This window comes from Triticum urartu, chromosome 2A, assembly GCF_056163025.1.
Source record: "Triticum urartu cultivar PI428250 chromosome 2A, HENAU_Tu73, whole genome shotgun sequence".
Classification (NCBI taxonomy): Eukaryota; Viridiplantae; Streptophyta; class Magnoliopsida; order Poales; family Poaceae; genus Triticum; species Triticum urartu.
This window is the reverse complement of record NC_141874.1, coordinates 27,859,051-27,878,105: the sequence shown is the minus strand read 5'-3', so window position 1 is coordinate 27,878,105 and position 19,055 is coordinate 27,859,051. Positions and strand designations below refer to the sequence as shown.

The 19,055-nt window shown below is 46.3% G+C and overlaps 1 protein-coding gene across 1 annotated transcript; it reads right to left on the bottom strand.

Moving 5' to 3' along the window:
• Positions 1–16,904: 16,904 nt before the first annotated feature.
• On the bottom strand, positions 16,905–18,806 carry LOC147983137 (uncharacterized). Its single transcript, XM_087540656.1, has 5 exons — positions 18,769–18,806; positions 18,560–18,692; positions 18,245–18,526; positions 17,623–17,899; positions 16,905–17,548 (listed from the first exon to the last, which is right to left on the bottom strand). Exons 1-5 carry the CDS (start codon positions 18,804–18,806, stop codon positions 16,905–16,907), a joined length of 1,374 nt encoding a protein of 457 aa, XP_087396782.1.
• Between the last annotated feature and the right edge of the window lie 249 nt (positions 18,807–19,055).

Sequence of the window (19,055 nt, the reverse complement as noted above, 5' to 3'; positions counted from 1 at the left end):
AAGCGATTATGCATGGTTTGTTTCTTCAATAATCGCAATTTTTTTTCCATGTAGTACATGCGGAGATGGAAGTAAATTTGTCACCTAAGGCCATGATGTACGACCCAACTTTTTAGTTTATACATATTCCATGTGATTCGTGTGCATGTAATAGAAATCCGTTAATGTAAGGTTCATTGCTATTGAACCAAAGCTCTTTCGATGTTGTGGCTTTCTTCAAATTTGAATCCTATCAAGTTGTCAGTTTGTTTAATCTCAACTTATTGGTTCTATCATTGCCTGGTTTTTTAACTCGAAACATTCAACACGGAGTTTCAAGGATATCAAATATCTGAAAATATTCTTCTTATTGTTTTAATTCTAATGAGTTTGTTTACAGGAAAAATAGTTTCTATTGATAATGAAAACATATTAATTTCAAATTCCATAGTTCATGTAATTTAATGTTTTGAAGAGATGACTATAATATGTAAAAAGGATAATACTTTGAGATAGTACACATATAAAATTCCCAAGCATATACATATACCAGAGTAGACCTAAGAAAGTAAGCAATATATATTAGACTGCTCTGCATGCTTTTGAAATGACATAAAAGTGATATCAAACTTCCTCAAAGATATAAAGGATAAAATCGTATAAAGATCTAATATCAAGTTACCCAACTAACTCCTTTGTGGAATACATACATTCACCTATGAATCCCCATGTTGAAAATACTATATGACTTATTTGAAAGAAATTAGATGGCACGTCCCAGTGTAAATGTACACAACACAAAGCTTTATGTTATATAGATTACAATGTAATACTAAATAACTGGCCGTGCGAATGCACGGGGTGGCGACTAGTATATATGAATGAATGAAACTCAACACAAATGATGGTAGTAAAATAAAATTGTGAATGTTGTTATTTACGCACTTCATATTGTTCGTCAGAGTAGCCCCGCTCACAGATCGTGTGACGGATGGACTCGCAAACGTAGTATCCATAGAAATCATTCCCTTGTTCCTGCCACAACCACTTTACAAGAAATAGAGGTCAATCAAACTGATAAGCAAGAATGCCAAATGGTATTGATGAAACTAGCGCTTGAATCAATAGGAGATGCGCGGAACATGCTACTATAGTACTTACTTTCGGGTGTCTAAATTGCAGCTTCTTCGGGAGTCCTGGAGCTTTTTTAGTGAATTTTTTCCAAACCTTGCCAGACAAAGAAAACAATTACTTGATATATCAGGAAATGAACAAAGTTGCTGATATGGTGGATAATGATCGATTTAACTTACTTCTCGAGCATTTGAGTCATGTCCACATAGTCCTGGGGATCTTTTCGTCTTGAGTCTAAGACGGTTACTAGTCCCTGCTCAAGCTTAATCTCTAGGAGAATATAGTGGAAACTGCACACGCATGCATAACTCATCAATTACATTACTATAACCTTGACTAATATATAAGGGAAACTGAATATGCACAAGACAGTAACACTCACTTCAAGTTGTAAGGAAAGAGTATTATATCTTTGTTTTCATTTATTACCAACGATCGTAGCAAGTTGGCCTCGATATCTGTGGGATGAAATTTAACCTAAGTTGCACCTATGATATTTGTGTTAATGAACCCAATATCACCGATTTGTCTTTTCTTCAATTCGACGATCTTCAATCTGCATAATATAGTGAGGATAATTATAAATACATGCAATGAAAGAGCTGAGCTATATAGAGAGACTTAATGATAGAAGTAGTACTACTTACAGACAGTAGCAGGTGACCATTGCTTTATCGAGGGCCAATTGATTGAAAAACTGAAAGAACTCCTCAAATGGAACAGGCAACAGATCAATTCCAATGAGGTCATGCTCCTTTTTAACTCTCACATACAAAGTACTCCGCCCCCCAGACTCTCTGCAAATTTTCAAGTACCAATCATGCAATCTTCGCATCATCATTGATAGAGATCTTTCATCTTTGACGAGAGGCTTCCCATACTCGTATCTTTGTATCTGCACCTCCATGAAATCATAATGTACATCGTCGGGCAGGTAATCTCCAAGATTGCTATAACCGGGCACCATCGTCGGATCATTAGCGATGATGTCGCTAGGCACCTTGAGCGGGGGGCACGATTGCTTCGCTTGTTCGCCGAGCTGGGCAATTTGTTTCCCAGCTCGTCGTTCTTTCAGCCTTTGATCATTGATAGTACTTCCCGACCGCTCCGCTTCGGCAAATTCCTTTCCAATAATGCACCCATAGTTTCCTTTCGGCGGAGACTTGGGTGGTTTTGTCAGGGCAGCCAGAGTGCGCTTCGCTTTCACCGGATCTACCTTCTCCTCCGGAGGTGGATGTTTCTTTGCTTTCACCCCTTCAAAGAAGTTCCTCACTTCTTCTCGCGTGATCTCGGTGTTCTCCTCCGGGGTCCTCTCGTATGGTAACTTCTCTGGAGTCTTCAAAGAAGGACCGAATCTGTATGTCCTCCCGCCTCTGGCTGTATTGCTAGAGGCCGACAGAGCAGATGGAGCGGTTGTCTTCTTTACTTGCTTACAAGGCGGAGGAGAAGGACTACGAAGCGCCGGAGCAGCCGGAGCGGCGGCAGGTCTCTTCCGCACTTGCTGACGAGGCGGAGAAGGAGGAGGCTGGCTGCTCGGGCGCGCCGGCGCAGGTGGAGAAGGAGGCGAAGTGCCGCCATGCGCCGGAGAAGGAGCCAGCCGAGCGCCCTGATCGTCACTCGCCGGAGGAGGAGGCGGTGGAGGAGGCGGAGTGCCCTGACTCACCGGAGGAGGAGGAGGAGGCGGATGCATCCAGTTCGGAAGGTTGATGAGCTCCTTCCGCCATAGGCATGGAGTCTTCAGAGCAGAACCCAGCCGAGTCTCCCCTTCACCGGTAGGGTGATCAAGCTGGAGGTCCTCAAATCCCTCTATTATTTCATCCACCATCACCCTAGCATATCCTTCTGGAATCGGCCGGCACTGAAAATTTGCGCCGGGTTCAGTAGGAAAAATAGAGCCAATAGCCGCCTTGACCTTCATATTAATCCATTGCGTCATAAGGTGGCAATTTTGAGACTCCGTGATAGCATCCACGGGATAGCTGGCAGGAGCCGTCAAGACATGCTCCGGCTGAAGCAGCTTGGTGGAAGCCACGCTGCTTCTCCGCTGAGATGGCGGGTAGCTTCGGGGGAAGCTTCGGCAGTTCGTTTGCTGCGATTTGCTTCTCGTTCCTCTATCGCTTGTACCCTAGCGTGCAGCGCCTGCAGTTGGGTCTGCTCCACTTTCTTCCTCCTCTCGTGGCATTTGTAACCGCCTGCGTCCGGAAACGCAACCTTCCACGGAATGGAGCCTGGCGTGCCTCGTGTCCGTCCAGGGTGCTCAGGATTCCCGAGGGCCATTGTGAGCTCGTTGTTCTCTCTGTCTGGAACGAACGTCCCTTGTTGCGCTGCTTCGATATACTGCTGAAGCTTCTTGACTGGTATGTCCATTTGATCGTTCGTCCAAATGCACTTCCCTGATACAAGGTCCAAGGTTCCGCCAGCCCTGAAGAACCAAGTCCGGCAACGGTCTGGCCAGTTAATTGTCTCTGGTTTGATCCCTTTATCAACCAGATCATTCTCAATCTTGGCCCACTTAGGCCGGGCTACGAGGTAGCCACCTGACCCCGTGCGATGGTGATGCTTCTTCTTCGCAGCATTTTGCTTGTTTGTCACCGACATCTTCTTACTCTTTTCCGATGTCTTGTGGGCCACAAATGCGGGCCAGTGATCTCTGATCTTCTCATATCTGCCCTTGAATTCTGGTGTCTCTTTATTTTCGACAAACTTATTCAGCTCTTTCTTCCACCTCCTGAATAGTTCTGCCATCCTCTTAAGAGCAAAAGACTTGATTAATTTCTCTTTAACTGGCTTCTCCGGATCATCCTCTGGTGGTAGGGTGAAATTTGACTTCAGCTCAGTCCAAAGATCATTTTTCTGCATATCATTGACATAAGATACCTCAGGGTCTTCTGTAGCCGGCTTTAACCATTGCTGGATGCTGATCGGGATCTTGTCCCTAACCAAAACCCCGCACTGAACAACAAATGCACTCTTTGTCCGGAGGGGTTCAATCGGTTGGCCGTCGGGCGTGATTTCTATGATCTCAAACTTTTCATCCGAGCTCAACTTTTTCTTCGGGCCTCGTCTCTTTACCGAAGTTGTGCTCGATCCGGAGGGCTAGAAAAAAGAACAAAGACTTAATTAATATGTGTACATACCAAAACAATGAATGCATCAATTAGCTAGTCAGCAGAAGCTTAACTAATATATATACCTGGCCGGACTCGGTTCGGTCACCGGAGACGTCATCACGGTCTCCTTCTTGCACCGGCATTGTGTCACAAGAACCATCCTCACGGTCTCCTTCTTGCACCGGCATTAGGTCACCGGAGCCATTATAATCATAGCCAGCTGCTTCAAGACCATCGGTGTCATTGAGAAACAACGAGCAGACGGCATCACTTCCTCATGCGATTATGTCCCCCAACAACTCTTCTTGTACTTCGTCTCGGGCAGTTTCCATAGTTTCTCCAAATATTTACAACATGGCAATTATTATTCAAACATGACAGATGGATATATTAGTGGCAAACGTAGAACTAATATTAATTAGTGGCCTCGACGCTGCTTCTCTAGGGTTTGGGGTGGCCTCGACGCTTCTTCTCTAGGGTTTGGGGTGGCCTCGACAACGCTTTAAGGATAAAAAAAGAAGAGGAAGAAGAAAAAAAAGAGGAGAAGAAAGAATAGAGGAGTTCTTACTCCTCTATTCTTTCTTCTCCTCTTTTTTTCTTCTTCTTCCTCTTTTTTTTATCGGGAACGAGGGTCGTCGAGGGTCACCGAGCGGTAGAGAAAACCCTAAATAGCAAGTATCGTGGGTGTGAGATACATGTGGCCGTCGGTGTCGGACACTACATCCACGTCCCACAAGTGACGTAAAACATACTTACTCCTCTATTCTTTCTTCTCCTCTTTTTTTCTTCTTCTTCCTCTTTTTTTTATCGGGAACGAGGGTCGTCGAGGGTCACCGAGCGGTAGAGGAAACCCTAAATATCAAGTATCGTGGGTGTGAGATACATGTGGCCGTCGGTGTCGGACACTACATCCACGTCCCACAAGTGACGTAAAACATAAGAATACGAAGAAGAAATAAAAATAGGAGAAGAAGAAAGGAATAGAGGAGAAGATCGAAGAAAAAAAAGAAGAAAAAAAGAGGAGAAGAAGAAAGGAATAGAGGAGAAGAAGAAAAAATAGAAAAAAAATTCTATTTTTTCTTCTTCTCCTCTATTCCTTTCTTCTTCTCCTCTTCCTTTTCTTCCTCTCCTCTTCTTCTCCTTTTTCCTCTTCTTATTTTCCTTTTTCCTCTCCTAAATATATAAAACTTTTCTAGAAATGAAACTAACCTAAAATGTACTAAATCAGAGAACATATATAGATAATCCTTTTCTAAATATTTAAATCTAACTTTTGCATATATGAACATATATACACAGAGAACATACAAACATATATACATTTTTATAAAAAAGCAAAATACAAAATACAGACAAATATATGAAAAAAATCTGAAAAGAAGCAATATACACAATATATAAACTGACATATATACATAATATACACAAAGAAGCAATATACACAATATACACAAGCATATAATATATGAAAAAAACAGGGGAGGGGCACCGGCCGGACCAACGGAGGGGCAGGGCGACGGCGACGGGCGGGGCGACGGCGACGGGCGGGGCAGGGCGATGACGACGGGCGGGCCGGGGCACGCGACGCGCATCGGGGCAGGGCGACGAGCGGCGAACGGCGTCGGGCGAGGGCACGGCCGACGGCGAGCGGGCGGTGATGGCGACCTCGAGCGGCTAGGGGAGGCGACGGCGACGTCGGGACAGGGGCCAACGTCGAGGAGCAGCGCAGCAGCCTGGCGGCGTTGGAGAAGAATGGTGGGTAGGGGGAAACTTCCCAAGTGTTTGGTTATATAGGAAAGGCTTTGATCCCGGTTCGTGGCAGAAAACAGGACCAATGCCCCCCTTTAGTCCCGGTTGGTGCCACCAACCGGGACCAAAGGCCTGCGCCTGCCAAAGCCGCGGTGCGGTGGGATGTTTAGTCCCACCTCGCTAGCTGAGGAGCGGCCGCACCTGTTTATAAGCGCTGCCCCGCCATCTCCATCGAACTCCTCAGAACTGCAGGCCTCTAGGCCTAATCTCACACCGCTATACCTGTGGGCATGCTGGGCCTTCTGCGGGCCTGAATCTTGGCCCATGGATGGGCTTCTAGTCATATTCAGAACGTGGTGGCCCAGTAGGTGGCATTTTTTTACTATTTATTTTTTCATTTCTACTTAGAACTAAATACTTATAGTTTTTTAGTGATTTTTTCTTTTAGGTCACAAAAATTGTAAACTTTCTGTTAGTGCCATTAGTTTTAAAATTTGAATAGTTTAAATTTGATTTTTTTAAAATTTGTGTGTATCACTAGTTTATGAATAACTTTACTATAAAAATTGATTTTTGAGTCATTCTTTTTCCTGCTATTTAATATTACTGTGTTTTATCATTATACTCAATTTGGTAATTTTAGTTAGTCATAACAAATATTATAGGCATTTTCTTCTTTTTTGCTATTTATTTTTTCATTTCTACTTAGAACAAAATACTTATAGTTTTTTAGTGGTTTCTTTTTTCTTTTAGGTCACAAAAATTATAAACTTTCTATTAGCGCCATTAGTTTTCAAATTTGAAAACACTTTTTTGTTTTTTTGCTTTTAGTGCCTATTTTTTTTTCCAGTTTTTTTGTTTTGTTTTCTGCATTATTTATTTTCTTTTGTTTTTTGCTTTATTTTTTAATTCTTTTTTGCTTTTAGTTTTAGAAAAATTATAAATTTTCTGTTAGTGCCATTAGTTTTCAAATTTGAAAACACTTTTTTAGTTTTTTTAGTTTTCTTTGTTGCTTTATTTATTTTATTTTGTTTCTACTTACAACAAAATACTTATTGTTGCTATTTTAATTTTTTTTTTCAATTTTTTGTTTTGTTTTCTGTATTATTTATTTTCTTTTGTTTTTTGCTTTATTTTTTAATTCTTTTTGCTTTTAGGTCAGCAAAATTATAAACTTTCTGTTTGTGCCATTAGTTTTAGAAAAATTATAAACTTTCTGTTAGTGCCATTAGTTTTCAAATTTGAATAGTTAAAATTTTAATTCTTTGAAATTTGTGTGAATCACAAGTGTGTGATTAACTTTACTGAAAAAATGAACATAGATGCACCTATAGAGAAAATTCGACCTAAATTCATAGTATTCAAATGAACTCTGAAAAAGTTGGCATAGCATACTCGTGTGTTACAAAGTTGGCATGGTATCATCATAATAGTTGCGGGAGAAAGTCTTAACTTTTTCTTCGCTTGTGTCATTTGCTTATTGCGCCGTAACCATGGATAATCTTCATCATTTATCAGGATGCTTGGGTCAGCCTTGACATTGAAGTGAGGAATTTCATGAAACTTTTCATAATCTTCAGACATGTCTGTCTTGCTCTCCACTTCCAGGATATCCCTTTTTCCTGAAAGAACTATGTGGCGCTTTGGCTCATCGTATGATGTATTCGCTTCCTTATCTTTTCTTTTTCTCGGTTTGGTAGACATGTCCTTCACATAGATAACCTGTGCCACATCATTGGCTAGGACAAACGGTCCGTCAGTGTACCCAAGATTTTTCAGATCCACTGTTGTCATTCCGTACTATGGGTCTACCTGTACCCCGCCGCCTGATAGATTGACCCATTTGCACTTAAACAAAGGGCCTTAAAATCATGTCCGCAGTCAAGTTCCTATATGTCCACTATGTAACCATAATATGTGTCTTTCCGCTCTCGGTTGTTGCATCAAAGCGGACACCGCTGTTTTGGTTGGTGTTCTTTTGATCTTGGCGATCGTGTAAAATGTATTCCCATTTATCTCGTATCCTTTGTAAGTCAATACAGTCAAAGATGGTCCCCTGGACAACAAGTACAGCTCATCACAAACAGTGTTGTCACCTCTGAGACGTGTTTCCAACGAACTGCTGAAAGTCCTGATGTGTTCACATGTAATCCAGTCGTCGCACTGCTCCGGGTGTTTGGAGCGCAGACTGTTCTTGTGTTCATTGACATACGGGGTCACCAAGGTAGAGTTCTGTAGAACTGTGTAGTGTGCTTGAGACCAAGAATATCCGTCCCTGCATATTATTGAGTCACTTCTAAGAGTGCCTTTTCCAGTCAGTCTCCCCTCATACCGCGATTTAGGGAGACCTATCTTCTTAAGGCTAGGAATGAAGTCAACACAAAACCCGATAACATCCTCTGTTTGATGGCCCATGGAGATGCTTCCTTCTGGCCTAGCGCGGTTACGGACATATTTCTTTACGACTCCCATGAACCTCTCAAAGGGGAACATATTGTGTAGAAATACGGGCCCTAGGATGACAATCTCGTCGACTAGATGAACTAGGACGTGCGTCATGATATTGAAGAAGGATGGTGGGAATACCAGCTCGAAACTGACAAGACATTGCGCCACATCACTCCTTAGCCTCGGTACGATTTCTGGATCGATCACCTTCTGAGAGATTGCATTGAGGAATGCACATAGCTTCACAATGGCTAATCGAACATTTTCCGGTAGAAGCCCCCTCAATGCAACCGGAAGCAGTTGCGTCATAATCACGTGGCAGTCATGAGACTTTAGGTTCTGAAACTTTTTCTCTGGCATATTTATTATTCCCTTTATATTCGATGAGAAGCCAGTCGTGACCTTCATACTGAGCAGGCATTCAAAGAAGATTTCTTTCTCTTCTTTCGTAAGAGCGTAGCTGGCAGGACCTTTATACTGCTTTGGAGGCATGCTGTTGGGGATATAACTATTTATGTAAGCCGCCCAAGAGGGGCCGGGTTACGCAAAGAGAAGCCCATCTGAAGCCCAAGACCAAGACGTGAAGATGGCGGTTCAATAAAGGGTCTAAAGGCCCACAGGCGATTTATAGCCCATGGTGATAATCCGCCATGAGGGCGTGACTTGTATTGTAAGGTAGAAGTAACTAGTCACCGAGCCGGACACTGTTTATGAGCCGGCCGGGACTCTGTAAGCCGTAGGGCGTCGACCCGTGTATATAAGGGGACGACCCGCTGGCGGCTTAGGGTAAGAGACAACAAATCAAGAACCAGGCATAGCGTATCTCGCTCCCTGGTCATCGAAACCTCAAGCAATTCCAACCCAACTAGACGTAGGCCTTCCTTCACCGTAAGGGGCTGAACTAGTATAAACCTCGCATGTCCTTTGTCCCGATTAACCCCTTCAAGCTTCCTAGCTGCGATGGCTCCATGATTAAGTCCTTGCAAGAGGACATCTGCCGTGACAATTCCACGACAGTTGGCGTCCACCGTGGGGCCAGCGCACGGTGGATTTGAGTTCTTGAAGGGTAGCTTCGAAGGGCTCAAGGGATACACAGTTGGCCGGATGACCAAGAGTCGTCGCGGCAAGATCTACATCGACGACGAAGGCTGGGGCCCCGACGCCGGCTCAATTGAGTACGGGTACCGGGTCCCCTTTGGCGGAATTCACGTCTTCATCGGCCGGATTGGTGAGCCGGGCCTTGAGCCGGACAGCTGCACCGACCTCGTCGAGACGGCTCAGCGTGCGACACCCGCCCGGGCTCAACCCGTCGTGAAGCGTGCCTTTGTGGGTTGCATCCACGGAGTTGAACTTCCTGAAGGATCTGAAGGTGATGGTGAGCCGGCCGTCCTCTCTGACAGCGATTCGTCCGCCGGCTCAACAGATTCGCTGTATCAAGTTCAAGATGGTGTGCTTGGGGGCTGTTCCGAAGGCAGCACTATTCCGGACCCCTCAAAGTCGCCAAACTGGGTAGGAGTCTTCATGGCTGGTACTCAACCCGGCCAAAATTCTGCCTCAGCGGCGATAACGTCCGGGTTAGGAGCCGTCGGGGCAGGAGGCCCTGTGCGCTCACCGGCTCAGGTGCTGATGGATCTCATGGATAAGCTTACGGCCTTGTTAACTGTTACAGTCGTCCCTGCGAACCAATCTAAGCATGAGGCAGAGGTGGCACAGGTTCGCGATGAGATCGCCCGGGCCAAGGAAACCTTAGCAGCTGAAGATGCTAGATTAGCAACAGAGCGGGCGGCTTTGGACGTACGGGCGCAGCAACTTCAGGTAGAGGCCTTGCAGCTCACGTTGAGCTTGAATGCATCTAATGAGGTAATGAGGAGGAGACATCAGAAAACTCAATCCCGTTTACCTCAGACTTATGATCCTCGGAATCTCTTTGCTACACCCGGGGCCGGCCCAAGTAAGCCGCCAGGTGCAAATCAGTTTATGACATCCGGAGCGGGAGGCCCAGTCCAACCTCCGGTGACGGCGCCTCTTCACGGCAATATGGCACCGCCCCATTACGTGCCAATACCACAGGGTCACTTCTCCAACCCCATGGAGAACTTAATCGCGGCATCCGCACGTTTGGCGGCTCTCCCAGTAGATGGTGATGATCCGACAGCGGTGGAAACTCGGAAGATCAGGGAACTTGTCCAAACAGCCCTGGCTCAGCAAGAGACCTACTCCTACAGCCGGGACATGATTCACTCAACTCCTCCGCCCTGGTTAGCTCCGCCTCATCAAAACCGAAGCCCGAGTTACAGTAGACACATGGAGTCAGAGGCCTTGTCATGTAGCGCTCAGCGCCAGAACCAGCCCGGCGGGTATAACCCGGTTCAGGATCGGATACCTCAGGAGGATGAGCGGGCAGCTCAGCTAGCGGCTCAGCTAGCAGCCCAACATGACTCATCGGCTTACCCGACGACTTCTGTTGAGGCGGGTGTTGCTACTAGAACCGGAGGAGTTCCTTGTCTGATACCGGCTCTACGTAATGTACGTCTGCCCAAGGATTTCAAGGGACCTCAAAAGTGCCGAATTATACGGCCGATTTACAGCCTGGGGCGTGGATTGAAAGTTACGAGATGGCCATGGAGCTGCTGGAGGTTAGCGATGAAGCGATGGCTAAATACTTCACCATGATGTTGGACGGAACGGCCCGTTCTTGGTTAAAGGGTTTGCCACCCCATTCCATTGGTTCATGGGCGGAGCTAAAGGCCCGTTTCATCCAGAACTTCAAGGACACTTGCAAGTAGTCTATGTCGATTGTGGACCTGACAAATTGTAAGCAGGAGGAAGGTGAATCTACGACACATTGGGTACGCCGGGTCAAAGATATAGTACATCCGTCTGACAAGATGGATGCCGGCTCAGCAGTTCTCATGCTGGAGAAGAATTGCCGTTTTGAGCCTCTGAGACAGAAACTGGGGTGCCTTAAGCGTGATTGCAACGATATGGGGACGCTAATGGCGGCTTTAGTCAAGTATGCCGATTCTGGTAGTACCAAGGATCCCGCGTCTGATGAGGAAAAGACAGGGAAGGGAAAGAAGAATGGCAATGGAAAGGGTCAGTAGCATAACCCGGCGAGTCAAGGAGGTAATAAGCGTAAGGTGGACGATAACCCGGAATTTGTGGCCAATGCACAAGGTAACAATCAGAAGCGCAAAGGAAAGCCACCCCGGTTTGGCGGGTCAGGCCCGTCTCTTGAGCAATTACTCAATGAGCCCTGCCCGAAACACGGCATCCGGGAACGACCAGCGACTCACTTATGGAAGGATTGCGCAATCATGAAGGCTTTCAAGAATTCTAGTACATTTGATGGCAATCAAGGCCTAGGCGGCGGCTCAGGAGCTGGCGGCTTTCATGGCCCGGGCGGCGGTTCAGGATCCGGCTTTCAGGGAAGCCAGGGTGGTTATAATCAACAACAGTCTGGTCAAGGAGGTCAGCAGCAGCAGTCAGGTTATCAGAGTCATCCGAAACAGCTAAACAGTGGGCAGTATCACGTGTTCACCACAAGTTTGTGTAAACGTGATCAAAAAGTTCATAAGAGGGCTGTGAATTCTGTTGAGCCGGCAGTCCCTCGTTACTTGAGGTGGTCGGAACAGCCTATTGTCAGGAGCAGGGAGGATCACCCTCCCCGGGTTGATAATCCGGGTCAACTGGCCTTGGTAGTGGCACCACAGGTTGGTGCTTATAAATTTACTAAGCTGCTCATGGATGGAGGTAGCAGCATCAACATCCTCTATTACGAGACCTTTCGGCACATGGGCTTAACTGACAAGAATTTAAAGACTTCCAACACCGTTTTCCATGGAGTGGTGCCTCGTAAATCGGCGTATCCTATGGGTAAGATTGAGCTAGAGGTGGCCTTTGGAGACGAGCATGATACTAGGGCAGAAAAGTTAACTTTTGAGGTGGTAAAAATCAAGAGTCCATATCACGCTTTGTTCGGGCGGCCGGCTTATGCCAAGTTCATGGCATGGCCGTGTTATGTTTATTTACAGCTCAAGATGCCGGCTTACAAGGGTACCATCACCGTGCATGGAAGCCGAAAGGTGGCCCTGGAATGCAAAGAAGGCGATGCGGCTTATGCCGAGTCTGTCTGTGCAGCAGAGGAGCTCAAATTTTATCAAGATAATGTTGACCTGGCGGATATGACTTCTCTCAAGAAGCTGACTACGGAGCATGACCCGGCCATGAAGTTTAAATCGGCTGCAGAGACTAAGCTTGTTGATTTTACTCCGGGCGATTCATCTAAGCAATTCAGCATCAGTGCCAACTTGGATCCTAAATAGGAAAGCGCGCTCATTGAGTTCATCCGTGAGAACCGGGACATCTTTGCATGGAAACCTTCTGACATGCCGGGTGTACCGAGAGGACATGCTGAGCACACTCTTAATATTGATCCGAAGTATAAGCCGGTCAGGAAGTTTCTGTAGCGATTCAATGAAGAGCGACGGAAAGCTATAGGAGAAGAGGTCGCCCGGCTCTTGGCGGCTGGGTTCATTGTCGAAGTTTTTCACCCGGAGTGGTTGGCTAACCCGGTGCTCGTACTCAAGAAAAACGGCACCTGGCGGATGTATGCTGATTACACGGACTTAAATAAGGCTTGTCTGGCTGATCCTTTTGCTCTCCCCCGTATTGATCAAATCATTGATGCTACGGCAGGTTGTGCGCATTTGAGCTTTTTGGATGCTTATTCTGGTTATCATCAGATCAAGATGGCAGTTAAGGACCAGGAGAAGACGGCTTTCATCACCCCGTTTGGAGCCTTCTGCTATGTGTCTATGCCTTTTGGGCTCAAGAGTGCCTAGGCGACTTATCAACGGTGTGTACAGAATTGTCTCCACAACCAGATTGGGCGCAATGTTCATGCTTATGTGGATGACATAGTGGTGAAATCCAGAGAGGCGGAAACCTTGATATCTGATCTCAGAGAAACCTTTGACAATCTCCGGGTTTACAAAATGATGCTTAACCCGGAGAAGTGTGTATTTGGTGTGCCTGCAGGCAAGCTTTTGGGATTCTTGGTCTCAAGTAGGGGCATCGAGGCTAATCCGGAGAAGATTAAGGCAATCACTTCTTTGGCTAAACCGGCATGTATCAATGATGTTCAGCGATTGGCGGGTCGTGTTGCCGCTTTAAGCCAGTTCATAAGCCGGTTAGGTGAGAAGGCCCTACCGCTATACCAATTGATGAAGAAGGCAGACACCTTTGTCTGGAGTGATGCTACTAATGCTGCTTTTGAGGATTTGAATAGGAAGTTATCTGAGCCACCGGTTCTTGCAGCTCCCATTGACAAAGAGCCTTTGCTGTTATATGTGGCTGCTAATTCACGAGCCGTCAGTGTGGCAATTGTGGTAGAGCGCAAGGAGGCTGGTAAGGAACATCCGGTTCAACGGCCGGTTTATTATGTTAGTGAGGTACTCATCGAGTCAAAACAAAGATATCCTCATTGGCAGAAACTTGTTTACGGGTGTTCATGGCAAGCCGGAAGCTGAAGCAATACTTCCAAGGTCACCCTATCACTGTGGTAAGTTCTGCCCCCTTGGGAGACATTATTCAGAACAGAGAGGCTACAGGACGAGTCGCTAAATGGGCCATCGAGCTCGGGCCTCATGGTTTGAAGTACGTACCGCGCACTGCCATTAAGTCTCAAGCTTTGGTGGATTTCATCAACGACTGGACAGAGCTAGAGGCACCTGAAGAGAAGCCCGATAACACTTATTGGATTATTCACTTTGATGGGTCCACACAGTTGTAAGGCTCGGGGGCTGGAGTTGTATTAACTTCCCCTCGAGGTGACAAATTTTGTTATGTGCTCCGGCTTATGTTTCCTTGTGCTAACAATGCAGCTGAGTACGAGGCCCTGCTCCATGGTCTCCGGATGGCCAAAGAGATGAACTTGAGCCGGGTGAGATGCTTAGGAGACTCAGACCTTGTGGCTCAATAGGTGTTAGGCAAGTGGGATTCTAAAGATCCCCTCATGGCGGCTTACCATCGTGAAGTCGATGCTGTGGCTGGACATTTCAAGGGTTACGTAGTGGAACACATTGATCGAAGGAAGAATGAGGCGGCTGATGCGTTAAGCCGGCTGGGGTCTCAGCGTAAGCCGGTGCCGCCTAACACCTTTGTTGATGTTTTGCATAATCCTTCTGTTAAGTTACCTACAGAGGAAGATCTGGCAATACCAGACCCAGAGGCACAGCTGGTGGCGGCTCTCGACGTTATCCCGGATTGGACAGTGCCTTATTTGGCTTACATGACCTGGGGAGAGTTGCCTGAAGATGAGACCTTGGCAAGACAAATCGCCCGGCGGTCCAAGTCCATGACAATTGTCAATGGCGAGTTACATCATTACATCATCACTGGAGCGATTCAACGTTGCGTGTCACCTACAGAGGGTCAGGAGATCCTTCGTGAGATTCATGAAGGCGATTGTGGTCATCACGCTGGCTCAAAATCTCTTGTGGCCAAAGCTTTCCGTCACGGGTTTTATTGGCTGACGGCTCATGCTGATGCGGAAGACCTGGTCAGTAAATGTGACGGATGTCAGAAATTCTCACGACGAGCCCATGTGCCGGCTCAAGAATTGAGGATGATTCCAGTTACCTGGCCGTTTGCAGTCTGGGGGCTTGATATGGTCGGGCCTTTCAAAAGGTCTAAAGATAAAAAGACTCACCTCTTGGTGGCGGTTGACAAGTTCACAAAGTGGGTGGAGGCGGAGCCAGTCAGTAAGTGTGATGCAGCCACGGCGGTCCAGTTTATGAAAAAGGTGATTTTTCGCTTTGGTTTTCCACACATCATCATAACTGATAATGGAACTAACCTTTCCAAAGGAGCTATGGAAGAGTTCTGTCAACGAGAGCATATCCGGCTTGACGTTTCAGCTGTGGCTCACCCTCAATCTAATGGTCAAGCAGAACGAGCTAATCAAGAAATCTTGAGGGGTATCAAGCCCCGGCTCTTGGTCCCCTTGCAGCGGACGCCGGGTTGTTTGGTGGAGGAGTTACCTTCTGTACTCTGGAGCATCAATACTACACCTAACAGATCTACGGTTTCACGCCTTTCTTTATGGTGTATGGAGCAGAGGCGGTCCTGCCAAGTGACATCCGTTATGACTCACCCCGTGTGGCGGCTTATGTTGAGGAAGACAACGAAAAAGCTCGGCAAGACGCACTTGACCTGTTGGATGAAGAGCGAGACTTGGCAATAGCCCGCTCGGCGATTTACCAGCAAGACCTGCGCCGCTACCACAGCCGCCAGGTTAAGTCCAGAACCTTTCAGGAAGGCGACTTAGTGCTCTGACTCATCCAGGATCAATCTGACATGCACAAGCTATCCCCTCCTTGGGTCATACTACCTTATCGACGTTCGGGAACACAAAGACTCACGTAAGTCGGAGGAGGAGACCCGTCGGCCATGGAATATCGCTCATCTTCGGCCTTATTATACTTGAGCCGTCGGCTCTAATGTGTATATACTTATACTATGTATATTACATAAAGCAATAAAGCAGGACCTCTGTCCTTTTTTCCACTCCCAAAAATGTTTTATGTGTTCTCTTTGTCAGGTGGTGGAGATAACCAAGGAGAAGCGGATCATATCTGAATCCGGCTTTCCTTTGGTCCGGTTATGATCATATCTGAATCTAGCCGTGATCACTTGGGGGCTTCCTGTTCAAACATAGGTCGTATTCGAACCAAAGAGAACATACCTGTCGATACCCACTTGATCGGCATACTGCCAAACCCACTTGGGGGCTTCTTGATCATATTTGAATCATAGCTTAACCCATTTTGGGTCTGACGTGGATCGTATTCGAATCAGCGTCATTAAACAACTCTTATGGTCACTTGGGGGCTTCCTGTTCAAACATCGGTCGTATTCGAACCAAAGAGAACATAGCTGTCGATACCCACTTGATCGGCATCGCCACAGCCACTGGGGGCTAACAGATCGTATCCGAATCTTAGCTCAACCCCTTTGGAACGGTTCACTGATCGTATTCGAATCAGAAACCCTTGAAATTTTTTCATCATATTTTACAGGTGTCAACATTGGATATCTTGTGATCCTCTTGAAAATACAATGGAATACATTACAATCCTCCAGGATTAATATTGGTTACATCAGGTTGTTAAGTACCAGGTGAACTTGTATGTGCCAATTTTCAGGAGTTAAACTTAACCTCGGGGGTTGGTTTATATAAGCCGGAAAAGCAGCCGTAAGCATCACAGGGCAATGCAAGGTATTTCTGCAAAGGACATAATAGATTCATATAAACTACAAAGTGCATAGTGACGGCGGCTTATACAAATATTAAGGGCCATAAGCATGAGCAAAGGCATAGCAAAACTCAAGGTATTTTTTTACTCTGTTACAAGACTCCCCGAGTCTGAATGATGCGGCATTGTTTTTCTACAACGACATAAGCAGGTGGCGCCTGACAATCTACTCTTGGGGTTGATTTGAAGCCTTCGGGTTATCCTTCTCCGTCTCTCCGCCGGCTGCTTTGTCCAGGAAGGATGATGAGGCCCAGTCAATGCCACTCAAGGCCTCAAACTCAGCTTCATCATCTATTAAACCGGTTGGGTCGACTTCAGGAGCAAAGGTGTGCTTACGGGTTGGAGGGATCAAGCTGACATCGTCATAATGCGGCGTGGGGATTCTCCGATTCTCCTTGTCATAACCCGACTGACACTTGGTGAGGTCAGTGTCGTTCCCAATAAGAGTAGCCACCGGATGTATATCCTTCACACAGGCAGTGAAATCCTTATCATTAAACACGGTGCCATCTTCCTTTAAACGTGGATACCCAAGAGCAATATCAGCGGGGTCTAGTTCTGGAAGCCATGCCTTGGCCCGGCTCAATGCGGCTATAGCTCCGGCTCTTGCAGATGCTCGTCTTAACTCTTGGATTCGCTGAGGTAGCACAGCAAGCCGCTTCAACACATCTTGCAGGAGATAGGGAACATCATTTGATAAAGCCACAACGGCCAGAGCATGTTGTGACCCGGTGTAGAGCTGTTCCACCAGAGTATAAACCGCCTTCAGCTTGATCACCATGTTCTGCTTGAGATTTGTGCTCCTGGGGCCTGTGTTATTAAGCATAAGGTGAGTCAGAGGAAACAACTGAAATGGTCATTTAAGGTTTGAGTAAGTCACTCACCAAAGATTGATGAGACCATTCGAGATATCTGGTGCTTTAAGTCGGACAGTTCGGCCGTTGCTTCCGCAAGCGATGCCTCTGTTGTCTCGGCCCGAGTCACCAGTGCGGCCTTTTCATCAACCCAAATTTTCTTCTCCGATTCAAAATTTTTCTTCAGCTTCTCTTGTTCAGAGACACTGAATTTAAATTTGGAGTTAGCCTTTTGAGTTTCAATCTCCTGGGCTGCCACGCGGTTCTTCTGGTCAACAATCTCCGATACAAATTGACTTATGATGGCCTGCATTGCACCGAATAGTAGTCAAGATTACGGTAAATAATATTAAGTCCCAAGCACTTTGCAAGCAAAGGTACTTGACACTTGGGGGCTAATGTATACTGAAGAACTTTCAATTACTATTCCGGCTCATGGAAATTAAGTCCCAAGCACTTTGCAAGCAAAGATGTTTGGCACTTGGGGGCTAATGTGTATCGCAAGTGCTACAACTGGGTTAAATGTCTTTTTCCTAAGCCGGATAAGCAGTGCTAGGCAATTTTCTAAAGTCTACAGCATATTTACTTATAAGCAATAGACTTGGGGGCTGGTACAGTAAGTATGGTTAAAGAAAGCTAGCATAAGTCATACCTCAGATTTTTGCTGTATCTGCTTCACCATGTCAATTTCCAGGTCACGGCTGCTATGTACTTGATTGATATAGCCGGAGACGATCTCTCCAATACTCAAATGAGTATAGTCAGTGACGTCCAGCTTGGCCTTTCGGCATTCTACCAATTCCTCTTTAGAACACTTGGCAAGTACAGTTGGCTGTGCCGGCTCAACAAACTGAGTCTTGAGAATCTCAACTTCTGGATCATTTGCCTTGGCGGGGCTAGGAGCCTCCGGGTTACCAGAATCGTTGAGGGTTTGCTCAGTAGGCGGGTCAGAGTAAGATATAGGAACATCATGAGATGGTTGAGGCGGCGACTCGTGAGCAGAGGCGTCAGGAGCAGTTGTGCCCAGCTCTGGTTCATTCACAACCGGCTCTTGGGGCGGCTTATTCTTTTTTGCCCTTTTGCTGGGCTTTACTTGCACACTGTGGAAAAGGTAGACAGGTTAAATACAAAAAATATGAGTAAAATAAGGCATAAGGTATAACAAGTTCATATTACTCGGGAGCAGTTTTGAAGGCTGGCATGTTGGACTGCATAGACTCACCGGAGGAAGGTGAAATATCCTGATAGTTGGAGTCAGAAGAATTGAGAGGCTGACGAATGAAACCCGCCAAAGGAAAAAGAAGGCGTAAATCGGAGATAACCTCAGCCTAGCGTTTCCTGGTCACATCAGGTAAGCCGAAGGAGAGTTCCGCGTCTTTGCTGGTCCGGGTCTGCCTCCGGCTCTCATAAATCTGTCGCTTCAAAAGAAATTGAGGGTCTTGGTAAGCTAAAGGATGTGAAAA